The 20,641-nt window shown below is 47.4% G+C and overlaps 2 protein-coding genes across 2 annotated transcripts; one reads left to right on the top strand and one right to left on the bottom strand.

The window, feature by feature from the left end:
- Positions 1 to 5,125: 5,125 nt before the first annotated feature.
- On the top strand, positions 5,126 to 8,515 carry LOC125551167 (mitochondrial uncoupling protein 1). The gene is made up of 9 exons (XM_048714326.2): positions 5,126 to 5,394; positions 5,661 to 5,876; positions 6,002 to 6,080; positions 6,172 to 6,305; positions 6,402 to 6,500; positions 6,599 to 6,703; positions 7,258 to 7,332; positions 7,933 to 8,019; positions 8,109 to 8,515. Exons 1-9 carry the CDS (start codon positions 5,311 to 5,313, stop codon positions 8,142 to 8,144), a joined length of 915 nt encoding a protein of 304 aa, XP_048570283.1. The 5' UTR covers positions 5,126 to 5,310; the 3' UTR covers positions 8,145 to 8,515.
- Positions 8,516 to 8,914: 399 nt separating this feature from the next.
- LOC125551168 (uncharacterized) lies at positions 8,915 to 9,871 on the bottom strand. Its single transcript, XM_048714327.2, has 2 exons — positions 9,463 to 9,871; positions 8,915 to 9,367 (listed from the first exon to the last, which is right to left on the bottom strand). The coding sequence occupies exons 1-2, from the start codon at positions 9,688 to 9,690 to the stop codon at positions 9,035 to 9,037; spliced, it is 561 nt and encodes a 186-aa protein (XP_048570284.1). The 5' UTR covers positions 9,691 to 9,871; the 3' UTR covers positions 8,915 to 9,034.
- Between the last annotated feature and the right edge of the window lie 10,770 nt (positions 9,872 to 20,641).

Raw genomic sequence — 20,641 nt, 5'->3', positions numbered from 1 at the left:
GTGAAACTCCAATTTCAATCTGTTCCAATTCCAAGATCCAATATCATTGCATAGCCTATACCATGCCAATGCTTTTCCCTTCAAAGATAAAGGGAAAACCTTCTTCTTAGCTTCATCTCCAGGTAAACCTGCAAGCATATCAGGATGTTCGGTTCCATCTCCTGCATAAGGATTAGCTAATAGTTGTTCTATCATACCCAAAGGAATTTCATATTAAATATTTTCAGTAGGTGCAGTAGGTTGAGGGGTGACTAATTGTGGTTCCGGTCGAGGTGAAGATACCCCGAACAAACCCCTCAAAGGATTGTTTTCCATAGTAACAGTGACAATAAATTTCAGCACGTAGTAATAATTTTTTCTTACCAATTTCCACTTACCAAGAGCGCTTCACTCCCCGGCAACGGCCCAGAAAAGAGCCTTGATGACCCACAATTATAGGGGATCAATTGTAGTCCTTTCGATAAGTAAGAGTGTCGAACCCAACGAGGAGTAGAAGGAAATGACAAGTGGTTTTCATCGAGGTATTCTCTGCAAGCACTGAAATTATAAGTAACGAGTAATTTGATAGCAAGATAATTTGTAACGATAGTAGTAACAAAGGTGCAGCAAGGTAGACCAATCCTTTTGAGGCAAATGATAGGCTAAAACGGTCTCTTATGATAAGCAAAGCGTTCTTGAGGGTACACGGGAATTTCATCTAGTCACTTTCATCATGTTGGTTCGATTTGTGTTCGCTACTTTGATAATTTGATATGTGGGTGGACCGGTGCTTAGGTGTTGTTCTTACTTGAACAAACCTCCTACTTATGATTAACCCCCTCGCAAGCATCCGCAACTACGAGAAAAGTATTAAGAATAAATTCTAACCATAACATTAAACTTTTGGATCCAAACCAGTCCCTTACGGAATAGCACATTAACTAGGGTTTAAGCTTCTGTACCTCTCGCAACCCATCATCTAATAACTACTCCACAATGCATTTCCTTAGACCCAAATATGGTGAAGTGTCATGTAGTCGACATTCACATGACACCACTATGGGAATCACAACATACATACCATCGAAATATCGAACACATATAAAATTCACATGATCACTTGCAACAAGATTTCTCCCATGACCTCAAGAACAAAAGTAACTACTCACAAATGATAATAATGCTCAAGATCAGAGGGGTATTAAATAGCATAATGGATCTGAACATTTAATCTTTAAACCATATAGTAATCAACTACAAGATGTAATCAACACTACTAGTCACCCGCAAGTACCAATCTATAGTTCTGGTACAAAGATTGAAGACAGGAGATGAAATAGGGTTTGAGAGGAGATGGTGCTGTTGAAGATGTTGATGGAGATTCCCCTCCTCAAGATGGGAGAGTTGTTGGTGATGATGATGACGATGATTTCCCCCTCCGGGAGGGAAGTTCCCCCGGCGGAATCGCTCCGCCAGAGGGCAAAAGTGCTCCTGCCCAAGTTCCGCCTCAAGACGGCGGCGCTTCGTCCTGAAAGTCCTCTCCTTATTTTTTAGGTCAAAATGACTTATATACCAGAAGATGGGCACCGGAGGTGGGCTAGGCTGAGCACAACCACCAGGGCGCGCCTGGGGGGCCTGGCGCGCCCTGGTGTCTTGTGCTCACCAGGTGGGCCCTCTCTGGTAGTTATTTGCTCCAGTATTTTTCATATATTCCATAAAAATTCCTCGTGAAGTTTCAGCTCATTTGGAGTTGTGCAGAATAGGTAGCCTGGCGTAGCTTTTTCAGGTCCAGATTTCCAGCTGCCGAAATTCTCCCTCGTTGTGTGAACCTTGCATATTATGAGAGAAAAAACATTAGAATTACTCCAAAAAGCATTATTATGCATAAAAACATTATAAATAACAGTAGGTAAACATGATGCAAAAATGGACGTATCAGCGCTCCCTGGCCAGGCAGAGCACGCGCTTCAACTTCCTAACAGCCGACGGTACTAGCCCGTCTTTCTTTCGTCTGCAATGCCGCCCAATGAGCCTGCAAGAACTCCATCTTCCAGCTCTAGGTTGACGGCTCCCCCATGTCCGAGCACGCGGCGATCGTCGAGGCTGCATTCAACCAATTCACGACAATCCTCGACACTCCAGCCGAGCGAACATCCTCCATCGACCTTGATGCTCTTGACCCACGCTCGTTCGAGCTGCACGACCTTGAGCTGCCTTTCTCTAAGGCTGAGATTTGGGAAGCCATCAAACAATTGCCAAAAGGAAAGGCGCTAGGGCCCGACGTATTCACCTCCGAATTCATTTGTGCTTCCTGGCCGGCCATTAAAGATGATTTCATTGCTGCCTTCAATAAGCTATACCGCCTCAACGACCATGGATTCCAACGGCTCAACGAGGTGCTTCTCAGCTTGCTACCGAAGAGGCTTGACGCCGGCGCGCTCTCAGATTACCGATCGATTAGCCTAATCCACCTTGTCGCCAAGCTCTTCGCCAAAGTGCTCATTCTGCCTCGCGTCCTGCCTCGGTGCAATGATCTCCACCAACCAGAGTGCCTTCATCATCGGCCGATGCATCCATGATAACTTCTTTCTTGCCTAGTAAACAGCACGGCAACTCCACAACCCCCGTCACCCCCGCGTCATGCTCAAACTTGACATTGCACGTGCCTTCGACTCTCTCTCTTGGGCATTCCTCCTCGAGACCCTTCGTCACCTCAACTTCGGCCATCATTGGCGCGAGTGGATTTGCATCCTCCTCGGCATGCCAGCACGCGCATTCTTGTTAATGGTGTCCCTGGGCCACCCATTCTTCATAGTTGGGCTGCGGCAAGGGGACCCGTGTCCCCCATGCTCTTCTTCATGGTCATCGACACCCTCAACAACCTCACTTGTCGGGCGGCCAGCGATGGCGTGCTTCAACAACTCACCGCGTGCTACATGGCATCGAGCGTCTCCCTCTGCACCGACGACGTGGTCGTCTTCTGCCGACCTGGCACGCGTGACTACCGTCGTTCGTGAGCTGCTACATGTCTTCGGTGCTGCCTATGGAATGCACACTAACTTTGCCAAGTGTGCGACGTCCCCCATCTAGTGCACACCCACGGACCGGGCCGCGATCACCGAGAGCTTTGCGTGCTTGCTTCAGGAGTTCCCTACTACATACCTCGGCTTTCCACTATCTATTCGCAAGGTCGGCGCCCGCACCCTACAGCCGATCATCGACAAGCTGGAGCACTAGCTTTCGCCTTGGTGGGCCTCCATGATGTCGCGGGGGGGGGGGGGGGGGCGGCTTGTGCTTTGCAGGCATGTGCTTTCGGCCATGCCAGTGCATATCCTCATCGCGATGGCCATCAACCCTTCGATCCTCAAGCAAATTAACCACCTCATCCGCAACTTCCTCTAGTATGGGCGTAAAGAAGCGAGCGGTGGCCACTGTCTTGTCAGCTGGCACCGTGTCTGCAGGCCAGTCTCTCCAGGTGGCCTCGGAATCCCGGATCTCCAGCGCGCCACTAGTCTATGGCACCGTACCTAAGCGGCGACCCAAAGTGCGATCAGTGCCCGATGGACTCCTCGACCGCGCCTGGATCGCGGACATCCAGGGCGCCATGGGCGCGGCCATGGCCGTCTAGTACATGGCTCTCTGGCGACGCCTACGCCTGGTGACCTTGTCCGACGAGCCGGACAAGCTGTCTTGATGCTAGACTGCCATGGGTGCCTACACCGCGAGCTCTTGCTATAAAGCCCTCTTCATTAGATCTACGACAACAACCCCCCATTGGCGTATCACATGACGCCCTTGGGCACGACTTCGCATCAAGTTCTTCGTCTGGCTAGCGTTGCTTGGCCGCTGCTGGCTCGTTGATCACCTAGCAAGGCACGACCTCCCCCATGGGCCGCTCTGTCCACTCTGCGAACCTGAGACGACACCTTACGGGATGCTCCTTCTTCTGCCAAGTCTGGCACGAGGTACTTTTATGGTGCCGATCCATCGCCACGATCCCCAACCCCGACGAGAAGTTCATCGCCTGGCTCTCATCGGCCATCTCTAGTACCACGAGTTGTCTACGACGCGACCTTGCCTCCATCGCATCACCGCCTAGGCACATCTGGTAGCATCGTAACGGCTGCCTCTTTGACAATGACTCCCCTGCCGTGGGATGCGCCGTGAGTACGATCCGGGAGGAGGCACGACTGTGGGCTCGTGCCGGCGCAACAGGACTTGCCCTAATCTTGCCAGAAACGTAGACTCCAGCACCCGCGGCTGGCACACCCGACGTTCCAGTGTGTCGCGGCCTTCTATGCACGCCATCCTTGTGTACATGCTAGCTGGTCGTTCCCTTTACACCATTCTGTAATCAACCTGTGTAATCTCGCTCTACCTATCAATGCAATGATACGCAAGACTTTTGCGTATTTCACGAAAAAAGGAAGAAAAAAAATCTTCAAGCACTCAATTCCTCTATACTGCAAGTATAACCAAACGAGATTACTAAATCTCAGTCGACTAAGACTTAACGAAGTCTTAATCGATGCTATATTTGTGAGATTTTGCATGGAGATTCGTGTAAAATTTTCATTTAAAGTTTTGCTTTATTCACTTTTATATATTCTATCACTTGACCGAGACTTCGTTAAGTCTCGGTCGACTCAGATCTAGCCACATGCAACCTCCACGCATCCCCTCCAAATTCTGCGTCAGGTTGTGACCCAATTTGCTTTCCAAGGGGGTCGTGTATATTCCAAGGAACCTATGCAACGGTGGATCGACCAGTGCAATCAGTAGAGGAGTACAGCGACGAAACAGTAGGGGAACACCAGAAGGAGACGTGCATAGAAGAAACTGGAGGACACGTCCCCACATGGTCAGCATTCTGGAAGTCCCCAAAACATGGATGGATGAATGGATTGATACAAAGGAAGGAAGGAAATACAACTAATCTAGTGGGATGGATTAGTAGGCGTGATGCGCATCTGAGTCATCGATCATCTCCATTTCCAGATCAGATCAGAATCGAATCAACCCAATAGGGTAATTAATAAGCAGGATAAATTCGAGAAACAGCAGAGGGTTCATTCAAATCAAATCAAAAAAAAAAAGAGAAAAGAAGGAGAAACAGCAGAGCAGAGGGAAGGCAAAAGCTCTTTTGCCTTTTTCCCTTGGAGGCGCCAACTTCCCTCTTCCTCTTTATTTCCCCCCTTTCCTTCCTTCCTTCGTTCCTCTGTGTGTGTGTGTGACAGCACTTGTGAGTTGTGACAGAAGGGGTCCGTCGTCTCGCTCGGTGGTGCCGGTGGTGGGCGGTTGCATCCACCCGTCAGCCAAGCCAAGCCAAGCATGGCGCCGGACCACGGCTCCAAGGTCGACATCTCCTTCGCCGGCCGCTTCACCGCCAGCGCCATCGCCGCCTGCTTCGCCGAGGTACTAAACCCTAACCTAACCCCTGCTTCCACCGCCCCACGGATCTCCACCAGACTCCACTCACCAGCGTCCTGTTCCTGCGACGGCGACGGGGACGGGATCGCCCGCTGCTTTACGCTTCGTTTTTATTCTCTCGCTGGATCGTCCGATTTCCAATGCCACCCTGCGCCCTGGCCGCTCCCCGACCAGGATCACGCCGCTAATCTCGTTATTTCCTCATGTATTTTCCGCTCCTGGTTTAATCGAATGGGCTTCCCCTCTCTCAGATCACCACGATCCCCCTCGACACGGCCAAGGTCAGGCTGCAGCTGCAGAAGAAGGCCGTCGCCGGGGATCTCGCTGGGCCCAAGTACCGTGGCCTGCTCGGCACCGCCGCCACCATCGCCAAGGAGGAAGGCGCCGCCGCGCTCTGGAAGGGCATCGTCCCTGGCCTCCACCGCCAGTGCATCTACGGCGGTCTCCGCATTGGTCTCTATGAGCCCGTGAGTTTCCCTTCCCTCCCTTTTCCCCCTTCTTTATGTATATGTATGGTATTGCATTGCGTCAGTAGTTGTAGTGGTACTCAACAATGAACTTGACCCGGATTGTTGTGCCTGACCATCTTCAGGTCAAATCCTTCTATGTTGGCGAGAACCATGTTGGGGATGTACCTTTGTCCAAGAAGATAGCCGCTGGCTTCACCACTGGTACCCTCATCGTTGGATTCTCAATCAATTTCCCCCTCCATGTGAAATGAAGTATGCAGCAACATAACATGGTGTGTCTGACTTGCTTCAGGTGCCCTTGCAATCGCTGTGGCCAACCCCACTGACCTTGTCAAAGTCAGGCTTCAGTCTGAGGGGAAGCTGGCACCTGGTGTGCTGCGCCGTTATACTGGGGCAATGGATGCTTATGCCAAGATTGTTAGGCAGGTCAGTTGTTGCTTCTGCTCTTGTTTTGCAAGCTAACTGTGGATTGTTACATATCCCAAATTGCTTGCTTCAAATATGCCGGTATCATCATTTTAGGAAGGGGTTGCTGCTCTGTGGACTGGCATTGGTCCGAATGTTGCACGTAACGCCATCATAAACGCTGCTGAGTTGGCCAGTTATGATCAAGTGAAGCAGGTGTGCTTCTTGTCGTCATTTCCTTTATTCTTGTCGTTATTTCCTTTATTTGATTGCTTATTATCTTGCTGTCGTCAACTGTATTGTGTATCATGCAGTCCATTTTGAAACTTCCTGGGTTCAAAGATGACGTGGTCACTCATATCTTGTCTGGTTTGGGCGCTGGCTTCTTTGCTGTTTGTGTTGGTTCTCCGGTCGATGTGGTGAGATGTCCTCCTCGCTCAGTGATAATTATCCCTACTCTAGTGATCTTGTCTAAAATGTTATTTCCTATACAACCAACTGCGAATTAATTATTCTGAGCAATGCTTTCTTGGTGTATTTATCCACTAGGTAGTAACTATTGTCTATTACAAATGGTTATCTTTGACAGCATCACACACTATTCCAAGTTTAAACTGAGATATGCCAGTTCTGACCTTTATTTCATGGCGTATTCATGTTCTTTCAGCAAAGCTGATTTCTTAGTTCAGTTTCTGTGAGGTTTATACTTCTGCCATTGTGCAGATTTATGCCTTTTTTTTAATGTGTGCATCCATGGCCACCATATGCTAATTTGCTTGCATCGAAGCTGTTCTATTTTCCTATGAAACTCAGATACTGGTCTTTCTTTGAAAATAAATGCAGCTTCCATTTTTGGATCATTATCAAAGAAGTCTTTCTGTATTATTGAGTATTGATTAGCAGTTGAGTTCTTACCTTAAAGATATGCGAGCATAGATGTTTCTCTTTACTAACAATACACACCTTCTTGCAGGTTAAGTCAAGAATGATGGGTGACTCTGCCTACAAGAACACTATTGATTGTTTTGTGAAGACCCTGAAGAATGATGTATGTTCCACTCTATTACTCTGTTCATGCCTTTTTTATACTTTTCAGTCAGCATTAGATGAGTGATACTTGTCTACAACATGTTTTTCAAGCACATCTAGCATCTGGGGCTGGGCCATGTTTGCGGAGAAAATTCGTCCCATTTCATATTTTAATAGTATGTGTTGACAGTAGGTAATTTATTGGCAACTTATACAGCCTCTGTTAGAATTAACTGCCTTGATTGTCATTCTGGTGGCTCTCAAATTTGAACGGTGGTTTAACAGCGCTTTATTTCCAAGCGATCATGCAAATAAAAGATATATGATGGCAAACAAAAGGTGACTGCTCATTGTAGGAATCGTATATTTTTTTTCTCCGAACAACTAACTCTTAACCTTGATTTGGAATATATTGATAGTGTCCTCCCTCTGTACCGAGTAACCTTTCATAATTGCTTAGATATCCTTTGAGCTGTGTTTTGTTAATGATATACTCGTTTGTCTGTGAGCTGAATATTCTGGATATGTTCTAGGCTCATAGGAACTGCTTTGTATACCTGTTGAATGCAAACGAAAGTCCAAGCAGGTTGCTGATTAATAGGATTTTTTTTGTGTGCAGGGACCTCTGGCATTTTACAAAGGCTTCCTTCCAAACTTTGCTAGACTGGGATCATGGAATGTGATCATGTTCTTGACACTGGAGCAGGTAAGCTGAATTTGTAACTATCACAGTGCGACTATGTTATGTAAGCATGCGAAATCGGTACACTAACTTTTTTCTGTGTGCCTGTGCAGGTTCAGAAGGCCTTTGTGAGAAAGCCTGCAAATTAAAGATGAGATGATATGGGTTTTGTAGAAGGTGGTATACAACAAGAATGTGCGCGCATTTGTTTTCTCCTACATAAGACGTTAACCCTTGGGAGTTGTGGTACAAAGGACAAATTTGACACCTCAACTGTGAGAAACTATAATAAATTTTTGTCGGTCTTGACAGGACCTTAAACAAATGCTGAGGTAGTTCGGAGATGTCAAAAGTGTTGTTAAATTTGTGTTGGATGGATGAACATTAGCTGCAGTAGATCTTGTCTGTGACGAGCCAGGAAGGCAACAATGTCTTTGCTTGGTATTCTAATTGTTGATGGTGTCCTGTGTTGTCTCCATCTTCGTTGCAATAAGCACACTGCCTTTGTTTGGTTTTTTAATTGTAGATGATGTCCTGTGTTGTCGTCATCTTCCTTGCAATGTTACAACTGAAATGCTTGCTGGGTAGATCAGACACCGGTGAGCACTAGAGCTTATAGTTTTTTTTAACTTGCTACTCCGTAGAACTTATAATTAGTAACTTATTTGGCATAGATATTTTTTTGTGTTAGGCCAGGCTGTTTGGGGTTAATCGATGGGGACGTGATGTTTAGGCCAGGCTGTTTGGGGCTAATTGACGGGGACGTGAAGTGATGCTTAGCTGGTTGGGTAGCTGCTTGGTCTGCCGATCAAATGGCTGACAATGGTAGGTGCGCACGCTGGACACGAAAAAGCAGCACAAGACAGTGAGTTTGGGATGGATTCAGTACACAACATATTCCCATTGAGAACACGCATCCTTTTATTCCTTTTTAGTAGTGTATTTCATTTTATTCTTGACAAGAAAGATACATGAGTGGCCATTTAGGAAAGAAGGTGCATAATAGACGGTAGTGGAGTAGGAGTAGGCAGAGTCAGAGTCACAAGTTGCTTTTAAGACTAGTAGTGGCTGCTGGCTTGAGTGGTGCCTTCTTCAGGTTGCCGAAGACGGAGTGCCTGCCCTCGGCGACGACATTGCCGGTGACGGCGTTGGTGAGGAGCACGTGCGTGCCGGAGTAGGCGCCCTTGTGCCCGAGCACCCTCGCCGTTATGCTTAGCCGGTCCCCTGCGCGGGCCTGGGAGAGATCGGGGAAGGCGACGGACATGTCAACGGAGACCTTGAAGTTTTGGGCGTCGGAGATGGCGGCGGCGTAGCCGATCTCGTCCACCAGGGCCACCACAACACCGGCGGCGAGGCAGCCGGTGCTAGAGTCCTGCGTGTGTACGTGCATGTATGTATTTGGCTTAGCTGGCGCGGATCAAGGGGACTGAATTAATAACGAAGGAACCAAGAAAGCCAGTGAAGTACGGTGAGGCTTGCAGGGACGTGGTAGGAGCAGTGGATGAATCCCGGGTGGACGCTGAGGACGCGGATCCTGCGCAGCGCGAACCCCTCGAAGAAGCTCGGCGACAGATGAGGAGAAGCCGCCGATACGTATGCGGATGCGGCGGAGGAGAGTGCGTCCACCCGCGCCCGGTCGTCGGCGCTCACGCGCAGGACGTCACGAGCACGAGCTAATCCTGGGGAGTCAGCCATGCCCAGCTGCTCCTACTACGCTGCTGACGATCCCTTCTGTATGTGGATCTGGACATTTGATTTGTGACCGGACGAGTGACTTGTTGGTGCCACACCGATTACTCCGAGACCAGTAGCACGGTAGTAGATGAGTATACGGTACTCTCTCCGTTCCAAATTAAACGTTGCTGCTTTAGTATAATTTATTTATTTAAAACAGAGGAGTATATAACTATTTTAGTTACCGTATACCATCTCACTACATAAGAAGTTACTCCCTCCATTCCCTTAGACTACCCACAATGAAAGTAACATATGTAGTAACATCACACATATTTAGATAAAATAGATGATGTAGCAAACAATAAATGAAAAAAAAAGCATGTGATAACACTGGCGGAGCTTCCACAAGGCTACATGGGCCATGGCCCGCCCAGCTTTGCTGCACCTGCTCCTATTAGAGCCAGCCCATGGTCCGAGGGAATCCTAATTTCTTGCAGTTTGGCCTGCCATCCCGCCCAGTAATTTGCTGCAAGCTCCGCCACTGTGTGGGTAACATCACATATATGAAGGCAAGATGAGCCTATAGCCTAATAAATGAAGTGTTCCATGTTATCACACATATGTTACTCTTCACTATATAGAGGTAGTAACATAAAGTAGTAACATGCCAATGGTAAGCGGATTAGGAGCACTCGGGTGCTCCACCCCCCTATATTTAAAAATAATTTAATAATTTAAAACAAAATAAAAAAAAATCCTGGATATATTTTTGAATCAAATATGACTAGGTATTGTACTCATATAAAAAGTTTGGCCAAGGTATTGTACTCGTTGACTTCAGGGCAAAATAAATAAATTTATGACAATAATATAACATGAATAGTACTTGTATCTAGCATTTTTTGGGAAATTTTTGACCCTGGATACAATAAAAGCCATTCCCTATTTAATCTTTTATACGGGTGCAATACTTGGTCATGTTTGATTCCATAAAAAGTTATAGGATTTTTCGACCTTTTTTGAATTACTAAATTATTTTTGAATATAGGGGGGCATAGCACCCGAGAGCTCCTATGTATTTTCGCATGCCAATGTTACTACTTTATGTTACTACCCATTGTGGCTAGTCTTATACAAGACCACATACTTAAATTACAGATACCAAGGTAAAATTTAATAACTGCTTTGCAAGCCAACCTTTTTTCTCGTTAACCGGGATGATTAATATGCCCGCATGCATGCAAGGAAGTAGTGAGAAGGAAATAGTACAGTGTCATTATGGCTATATACATGCAAGTATTAAATAAGTTGATAGTACGAGAAAACATCATTAAATTTTCTCGGTTACTATTAGTGATTTGTATAGATGCAAAATATATTTTCCACATTGGCCTTGTATAAGGGAATGGAGGGAGTACTGTACTAAAGCGGGAAGGCTTCGTTTTTTCTCCATTCTTTGATATTTTTTTTTGCATTTCTACGGTTCATTTTACATGGCATTTTTCCCCATTCTTTGATTTTTTTTTGCGTTTCTACTGTTCATTTTACATGGTAGCAGAAAACAAACAAATGAACTGTGTTTAAAAAACCCGTCCTGATTTGATGAAAATAGTGAACAGTGTTTAAAAAACGCCCGTGGTTCAGAAAGAAATTAGGATTTTTTTTACACACCATTTCTCTCCCCTTCTCCGACCCTCATGTCTTTATATAAAAGGTTCAGATTTAGGATTTTTCTGCACATCATTTCTTTCCACCAGCGTACCGATGCAAAGCCGCCTCGATCGTCTCCCGCTCCATTTCAATGATGGTGTTGCCGAGGCACAAAATAGTAAATCGGGACAGTATATTTTCATGGACAGTAATCCATGGGGGAATTAAATTCTTACTGATTACTATCCATTTTTACACCATGACATCAGCAAACAACACACAAACAATTACCCAAACAAAACCGGAACAGTGAACCGTACCGTATGGATAACGAACAGTGCCCCGTATAAACACTGCCCCAATGTGAACAGTAATGTCCATTGAACAGTCATATGAAACATGTTTCGAAGGAAAAAATGCGCCCCTTGTTGAAAAATGGGTACTTTTTATGCATCATCTCTCTCCCCCTCCATCCTCGCGTCCTTGTGTAAAAGGTTAAGCTTTAGGATTTTTCCATATCATTTCTCTCCATCGGCGTATCGATACAAAGCTGCCTTGATTGTCTCCTGCTCCTTTCCGGTGATGGTGCTGCCGAGGCACAAAACAGTAAACAAGAATAGTATATTTGCATGAGCAATAATTCATGGAAAAAAATTCTCTATCGATTACTGTCCATTTTACATCATGACAACAGTAGTGGGCAGTACACTAACAAGTATCCGAACAAAAATGGAAAAGTATCCGAATAAAGCTAGAACGGCTAACTGAAACAATAGCCCAAATAAAACCCAAAAAAATAAAACCACTGAAACGGAGCAATATCTCAATAAAGCGAAAACATTAACCCACCACAAAATTAAACCGAAACAGTACCTGAATTGTAACCCAGAACAATACACTGCAATAAAAACAATAAATCAACACTATGCATTCACATGAATAGTAATCTAGAAGGAATACTAAAAAACCCGAGCCTCCTTCTCCCTCGGTGCATTCACCTACATGAGGAGAATAGCTGATGTCGCTCTTGTCGTCCACCTTACCTTCTCCTTCCATATGGCCAACCAGACCGAGGCTTCAGCCACAATGCTGTCATTGAAGTCACCTCTAGGACGAGCTCCATCACGACAGTCTATAAACAGCCAACGAGAAGAGACAAAATAAAAATAAAAATGTCACTTGACCAACCTCTTCACTCCATTCCCTAATCTATTTCTTCGACCAGTTCAAAGAAAAAGAAAAAAATACAAGACAATGGATCATCCATGAGGGTAGTGTTCACTCAAAAAACTATTTTGGAACCCGTTATTCCTCAGCTGCCAAAATTTTCTGAACTATGGATATACCGCTTATCCTATATCATAGTTTGGAAAGCGCATTGGGTTGAACGTTCTATAATCAGATTAGCCATTCATAGATAACGTGTTTAAACAAGTCCTCCGCCAATTACTATCCATTTTTATACCACAACAGCACTCCGTCAATTACTATCCATTTTTACGCCCTCACAAATTTTGAAGGAAATATACCCTAGAGGCAATAATAAAGTTGTTATTTGTATTTCCTTATATCATGATAAATGTTTATTATTCATGCTAGAATTGTATTAACCGAAAACTTGATACATGTGTGGATACATAGACAAAACACAGTGTTCCTAGTAAGCCTCTAATAGACTAGCTCGTTAATCAAAGATGGTTAAGTTTCCTAACCATAGACATGTGTTGTCATTTGATGAACGGGATCACATCATTAGGAAAATGATGTGATGGACAAGACCCATCCGTTAGCTTAGCATAATGATCGTTATGTTTTATTGCTATTGCTTTCTCCATAACTTATACATATTCCTTTGACTATGAGATTATGCAACTCCCGAATACCGGAGGAACCCCTTGTGTGCTATCAAACGTCACAATGTAACTGGGTGATTATAAAGATTCTCTACAGGTGTCTCCGAAGGTGTTTGTTGGGTTGGCATAGATCGAGATTAGGATTTGTCACTCCGAGTATCGGAGATGTATCTCTGGGCCCTCTCGGTAACGCACATCATAATAAACCTTGCAAGCAATGTGACTAATGAGTTAGTTGCGGTATGATGTATTACGGAACGAGTAAAGATACTTGCCGGTAACGAGATTGAACTAGGTATGGAGATACCGACGATCGAATCTCGGGCAAGTAACATACCGATGACAAAGGGAATAACGTATGTTGTCATAATGGTTTGACCGATAAAGATCTTCGTAGAATATGTGGGAACCAATATGAGAATCCAGGTTCCACTATTGGTTATTGATCGGAGAGGTGTCTCGGTCATGTCTACATAGTTCTCGAACTCGTTGGGTCCGCACACTTAACGTTCGATGACGATTTGTATTTATAAGTGATGTGTTTTGGTGACCGAAGTTTGTTCGGAGTCCTGGATGAGATCACGGCCATGACAAGGAGTATCGAAATAGTTGAGAGGTAAAGATTGATATATTGGAAGGTAGTTGTAACGCCCACAATGCGGCTATATCTCCCACGTGTCGAGGCACGACTTAGAGGCATAACTGCATGGTGGTTTTGTCGCAAGAGGGGTAATCTTCACACAATCCCATGTACTGAATAAGAAAGGGATAAAGAGTTGGCTTATAATCGCCACTTCACATAAATAACAAGTTAAACATACATCATCCAGAGTACAATCAAGGTCCGACTATGGAACCAAAATAAAAGAAGACAACCCAAATGCTAGATCCCCGATCGTCCCAACTGGGCTCCACTACTGAACATCAGGAAACGATACATAGTAACGACCAAGGTCCTCGTCGAACTCCCACTTGAGTTCGGTAGCATCACCTGCACTAGTATCATGGGCACCTGCAACTGTTTTGGTAGTATCTGTGAGTCATGAGGACTCAGCAATCTCAAAACCCGCGAGATCAAGACTATTTAAGCTTATGGGTAGGATAAGGTAATGAGGTGGAGCTGCAGCAAGCACTAAGCAAATATGGCGGCTAACATACGCAAATAAGAGTAAGACGAGAAGCTACGCAGCGGTCGTGAAGCTAGAAGTGATCCTGAAACTACTTATGTTCAAACATAACCCAAACTGTGTTCACTTCCCGGACTCCGCCGAGAAGAGACCATCACGGCTACACACGTGGTTGATTCATTTTAATTAAGTCAAGTGTCAAGTTCTCTACCACCGAATATTAACAAATTCCCATCTGCCACATAACCACGAGCACGGCTCTCGAAAGTTTATACCCTGCAGGGGTGTCCCAACTTAGCCCATCACAAGCTCACGATCCGCGTAGACAATCCTCCATCGCTGGACACCCAACCAGGCTCGGAATCCCGGTGCACAAGACATTCTGACAATGGTAAAACTAAACCAGCAAGACCGCCCGACTATGCCGACAAATCCCGATAGGAGCTGCACATATCTCGTTCTCAGGGAACACCGAATAGGTCAAGCTACGAGTAAAACCAGCCCTCAAGTTTCCCCGAGGTGGCCCCGCAGGCTGCCCGTTTCGGACCAACACTCAGAGGAGCACTGGCTGATAGAGCGGAACGTAAGGTAGCAAAGCACAGGAGCCGGGCAAACCCAACATTTGACCAAAGACATGATTCAGAGCTGATGCATATAAGGCCAAACTCGCGATGCCAAACACTCCTTAAGGTATTCGGTCTTTATGAGGGCGGGCGGCATAACGCCCTTAGTAATAAGCCCCTAGTGTCCAGGTACGCGCAAAACTCTGACGTGGCCACATGCCAAAACGCCAGCCTCCTCCTTGGTTATACCAAGAAACCAGGGGATGTGTATCAACAAGAGACAGTAAAAAAGGTTTACGCAGGGTCTTAATCTGAAAAGAATCCTTGGAACGGGTCCCTGCTGCACGTCTGTGCCTGTGTCTCCGTTGTGCCCTATCCTGGACGGGCGTAGCATGGTGTTCATCTGTAAAAGAGAGGAACTTAGTTTAGGAAATATCGTGCCGAACATGAGTTATACTAAATAAACGAAGTATAAATAGAAATGGGTAAAATTGAGCTTTATTGTCTCTTGTTTTATATGCGTGGAGCCCCTAGTACAGGGGTATACGGCTGTTAAGCCTTTATCAATTGTATGTTTATGCCGGACTCGTCTAGCCGTGTCCATGGTCTTGACGACCTGTTTAGGTGCTTTGGCTGGTGAAGCCGCTTTATTGTGGGGCTGTCAAGGCAGCCGCACTGTCTTCCGCGCGGGGGGAACACTCAATGTTTTCCCTTTAATGAGATGATGCCTCGTGGACCGGGCATCTTAAGCGTGAGAGATGCATAATGCGGTATTGCGTTAAGGCGGGCGAAAGCTTCGCGTCCCAGTAGTGCTTGATAGCTACTTGAGAATGGGGCGATGTGGAAAGTTAGCTGTTCGCGACGGAAGATATTGGGGGAGCTGAACCTAACTTCTAGCCAGAGAGAACCCATGCAACGGGCATCCGGGCCTGGCGTTACCCCTTGAAAGGAGGTTTTGCTATGGCGAATTTTTGTTGGGTCTATCCCCATCTTGCGGATTGTGTCCTGGTATAACAGGTTTAGACCACTGCCGTCGTCCATCAGGACATTTGTAAAGTGGAGTCCGCCGATTATTGGATCTAATACCAAGGCAATCCAGCCTGCGTTCCAGATACTTCTAGAGTAATCCTGATGGTCGAAGGTGATCGGTTTTAACAACCATGGGCGAGACTCCTTTGGGATAGGCCGTATGGCGCGTATCTCTGTTGGCGCCATTCTGTTCGTCACGTGAAGTAAGTTGACTGTTTTGACTTCTTGTGGGAAATCCTTTTGTTTCCTGGTGCTTTGCTTGTGGGGTTCGTCGTCGTCCTCACTTGGTGTGTCGAGCCACTTGTGTTCGGCGTTGAGTTTGTCGGATTGCTTGAAAACCCAACAATCTCTGTGGGTATGGTTCGCAGGCTTCCAGGGAGTACTGTGTATTTGACATATCTTGTCCAAGATTTTGTTTAAGTTGGATAGCTCGTCCCTGTTATCCTTGAGGGGCGGCTTTCTCTGATTCTGCCGCGAGCTTTTGAATCCGGCGTTGACCGCCGTGCTCTTTGGGTTGTTTCTCTTATTCCGGCGCTGGTCCTTGTTGCGTCGGGGTTTTCCCTTTCCATCCCTAACTTCGGATGTACTTGGGTCGCTGGTGCTACATCTTGCCAACCAGCTGTCCTCTCCTGCGCAAAAGCGGGTTATGAGGCTTGTTAATGCGGCCATTGTTCTTGGCTTTTCTTGGCCGAGGTGTCTGGCGAGCCATTCGTCTCGAACGTTATGCTTAAAAGCTGCCAGGGCTTCGACGTCCGGACAGTCGACTATCTGATTCTTTTTAGTAAGAAATATGTTCCAGAATTTCCGGGCTGACTCTCCGGGCTGTTGAGTTATGTGACTGAGATCGTCTGCATCCGGAGGGCGGACATAGGTCCCTTGAAAATTTGCCCGAAAAGCATCCTCAAGCTCTTCCCAACTTCCAATGGTGTTTTCGGGAAGCTTTTGAGCCAATGCCGGGCTGGCCCTTTAAGCTTGAGGGGTAAGTATTTTATGGCGTGGAGGTCATCTCCTCTGGCCATGTGTATGTGGAGGATATAATCCTCGATCCAGACCCCAGGGTCTGTTGTTCCGTCGTACGCCTCTATGTTTACGGGCTTGAATCCCGCTGGAAATTCATGGTCCAGCACCTCATCGGTGAAACATAGGGGGTGTGCGGCACCCCTGTATTTGGGTGTGCCGTGATGTTCGAATATTTGTTGTGTTGCATTGCTTACTAGAGCTTGCTTTCTTGGCCCGTAGATAGATCTGGCTGGGCCATCTTTTTGATGCGGATCCTTTGGTGGATCGCGTGCCGGCTTGTGTGCGTCGCCGCTTGCAGCTCCATGCTGGCCATGCGGTCGTCTATCCGACCGGGTGGCCTTCCTATTTTTTGACTGTGGGGGCTCTAAGGCCTCCTCGTCAAATTCAGGCAGTAGCTTTCGCTTTGGATAGCTTTTTGTGCGGCGACTGCTGCCATATTTGTCTGCGGTGTTGTGTACTTTGCTCCATCTGATTCTGAGTGCATCTTCCACAGTTTTGAGCTTCCGCTTCTGCTTTTTCAGGCTACGCGCAGTAGCGACGAGCCCTTAATAGAGGTTCTTCTGCTCCATGAGCCTATCCGGTGTAAGGTCGTCCGGACTGTTGTTTTCGCCGGGGACGGGGTGTTCGGTTTGTTTTCCAGGTTGCCCTATTCGGATGGTTGCTCGAAGGCATGTTCGTCATCCGCTGGCTCGTCCTGCTCTATGGCTGGGTCTGTATGGCTGCTTTCTCTGTCGAGGCGGGGCTTGGAGCGGCGCTTACATCGCCACTTTGATTGCTTTTCGAGTGAACGATCCCTCGTTGCATCCCTGTGTTCCTCGTCGTCGCTTCCTTTGGGTGTGTCCATCATGTATACATCATGAGATGAGGTGGATGCCCAGTGCCTTATAGGCGTTGGTTCATGTTCATCTCCTACATCGTCGTCCATACCGTCGATGTCTTCGGAGTCAAAGTCGAGCACGTCGTTTAAATTATCGACAGTGGCTACGAAGTGGGTGGTGGGTGGGCTTTGAATTTCTTCATCATCCGCATCCCAACCTTGTTGACCATAGTCCGGCCAGGGCTCTCCTGATAAAGAGAGAGACTTTAATGAATTCAGAATATCGCCGAAGGGCGAGTGCTGAAAGATGTCCGCGGCGGTGAACTCCATGATCGGCGCCCAATCGGGTTCGATCGGTAGGGGCGCGGAGGGCTCGGAGTCTGGAGAGGAGTCCGGCTCCTTCGAGTCACGGGCTTCGCAGAGAATAGGGCTGGTGTTCGGCTCGATCGCCGTAGAGATTGCAGCCCCCAAGGCGGTGTCCAACCACCCATCCTCGATTGGCGCAGTTGGCTCCGAATTAAGGGTCGGAGCTGATGCGGGTGTGGCCTCCAGGGCACTGTTCGGCGGCAGAGCTAGATCATGCTCATCGTGATAGTGCGGCGCGCTCGGCTGCGGCTCGAATCCGTCGAAGATCAAGTCTCCGCGGAGGTCCGCTGCGTAGTTTAAACTTCCAAATCTGACCTGACGGCCAGGGTCGTAGCTTTCGATCTGCTCCAGATGGCCAAGCGAATTGGCCCGCAGTGCAAAGCCGCCAAATACAAAGATCTGTCCGGGGAGAAAAGTCTCACCCTGGATCGCATCGTCGTTGATGATCGAAGAAACCATCGGGCCTAAAAGTGACGACACAGAGGAATTCTCAATGAAAGCACCAATGTCGATGTCAAAACCGGCGGATCTCGGGTAGGGGGTCCCGAACTGTGCGTCTAGGCGGATGGTAACAGGAGGCAGGGTACACGATGTTTTACCCAGGTTTGGGCCCTCTTAATGGAGGTAAAACCCTACGTCCTACTTGATTAATATTGATGATATGGGTAGTACAAGAGTAGATCTACCACGAGATCAGAGAGGCTAAACCCTAGAAGCTAGCCTATGGTATGATTGTTGTTCGTCCTACGGACTAAATCCTCCGGTTTATATAGACACCGGAGAGGGCTAGGGTTACACAGAGTCGGTTACAATGGTAGGAGATCTACATATCCGTATCGCCAAGCTTGCCTTCCACGCCAAGGAAAGTCCCTTCCGGACACGGGACGAATCTTCAATCTTGTATCTTCATAGTCCAGGAGTCTGGCCGAAGGTATAGTCCGGCTATCCGGACACCCCCTAATCCAGGACTCCCTCAGTAGCCCCTGAACCAGGCTTCAATGACGACGAGTGCGGCACGCAGATTGTCTTCGGCATTGCAAGGGGGGTTCCTCCTCCAAGTACTTCGTAGAAGATTTTGAACACAAAGATAGTGTCCGGCTCTGCAAAATAAGTTTCCACATATTTCCATAGAGAGAATAATATTTACACAAATCTAATCTGCTGACGTATTTTGTAGCGTGACATCACACCACAGCCAAGTCTTTATTCGAATTGTTTTACTGTCCCACCTCAGCACGTTTAGCGAGGCGGTTTCCTTGGCACGTCTTGTCAAAGCAGAGATCGTGTCCCCTTATTCCGGGATTCTCATCAATATGGGCGTGGGTAACCCAACCGTTCCCGTTGGTATGTTTTCCCGATCAAAGGCGAGTCCCAAACGATCACGGGGAGGGCCCTTGGTATTCAACCTCTTATAAAGAGACCAAGGCCTTATTTCTTTCTTTCAATCTCAAACGAGTTCGCCGTTCGCCTCGAGTTCCAACACCCAAGGCTCCAGATTTCAGGCGCTTCGAACCTTCGACAATGTCCGGTTCCGACCTTCGAGGCTGATGGATGCCCTCCTCTGTCACGGAGGAGGACGTGCTAAAGTTGAGAGAGGCCAGGTTCTTGACCGACGAAATCTCGCATAGGCTGCCTGCTCAAGGGCAGGTCATTCCCACTCCCAAGCCTGGTGAGAGTGTGGTGTTCATGTCTCACTTCCTTCGGGGGCTAGGCTTCCCGACGGATCCCTTCGTGAGGGGGCTCATGTTTTATTATGGGCTGGAATTTCACGACTTAGCTCCGGAGTCCATCCTCCATATTTCCTCATTCATTGTCGTGTGTGAATCCTTCCTCCGTATTACTCCTCACTTCGGACTATGGCTCAAGACCTTCAAAGTAGAGCTGAAGATGATCGAGGGACGGCATGCGGAGTGCGGAGGTGCTTTTATAAGCAAGAATGCGGGTGCTCCATGGCCCGAGGGCTCTTTTCAAGGGGAGTCCAGCTTATGGCAATGAGAGTGGTTTTATATCACAACTCCCAGGAGCGCCAAGTGGGTGGCGCTGCCTGCTTTCCGCTCGGGTCCCTTGCCATGACTGGCGTCATGGGTCAATAAGGGGATGGACTGGGGGCCGGCAAAGGACGTGCCCTTGTTGCAGGGCCGCACCCGAGATCTCCTAGAAAGAGACATCAGTCTGGTCGTGGTGATGTAGTTTATGTTAATTCGCCGAGTTCTGCCCTGCAAACGTCGCCCCCTCCGCCTGTGGGAGTTCAACCCGGAGGGACCACGAGTTCTCCAACATTTTCTTGGCATGACGCCCGTGGAGATGTGCAAATTGTTCTTCGGACCACAAGTAGTGTGTCCGGATTCTACGGAGGACGCAGGTCTGAGCTGCAATCATCCGGATACTCAAGTAAGTAGCCTTGTGCCCGGACTCGCTATCCGTATATTTATCATAAAATTGCCCCTAAAAGAGCTGTCCTTTAAACAGGAGTGGTTAGCTAAAGCAAAGCTAATCAGGTGTCCGGCCCCCCTCCCCGAGACCACGCCAGGTCCCGTGCTAGTC

This window comes from Triticum urartu, chromosome 4A (assembly GCF_056163025.1).
Source record: "Triticum urartu cultivar PI428250 chromosome 4A, HENAU_Tu73, whole genome shotgun sequence".
Taxonomy (NCBI): domain Eukaryota; kingdom Viridiplantae; phylum Streptophyta; class Magnoliopsida; order Poales; family Poaceae; genus Triticum; species Triticum urartu.
Note: the sequence above shows the minus strand (reverse complement) of the source record. Positions and strands in the feature narration are given on the sequence as shown.

Excerpts from the sequence above, each read along its gene's own strand:
- LOC125551167 (XM_048714326.2), top strand. The coding sequence starts at position 5,311 with ATGGCGCCGGACCACGGCTCCAAGGTCGACATCTCCTTCGCCGGCCGC. Across the intron at positions 5,877-6,001 it reads GCATTGGTCTCTATGAGCCC|GTCAAATCCTTCTATGTTGG; the intron begins GTGAGTTTCCCT and ends GACCATCTTCAG. Across the intron at positions 6,081-6,171 it reads AGCCGCTGGCTTCACCACTG|GTGCCCTTGCAATCGCTGTG; the intron begins GTACCCTCATCG and ends GACTTGCTTCAG.
- LOC125551168 (XM_048714327.2), bottom strand. The coding sequence starts at position 9,690 with ATGGCTGACTCCCCAGGATTAGCTCGTGCTCGTGACGTCCTGCGCGTG. Across the intron at positions 9,368-9,462 it reads ACGTCCCTGCAAGCCTCACC|GACTCTAGCACCGGCTGCCT; the intron begins GTACTTCACTGG and ends GTACACACGCAG.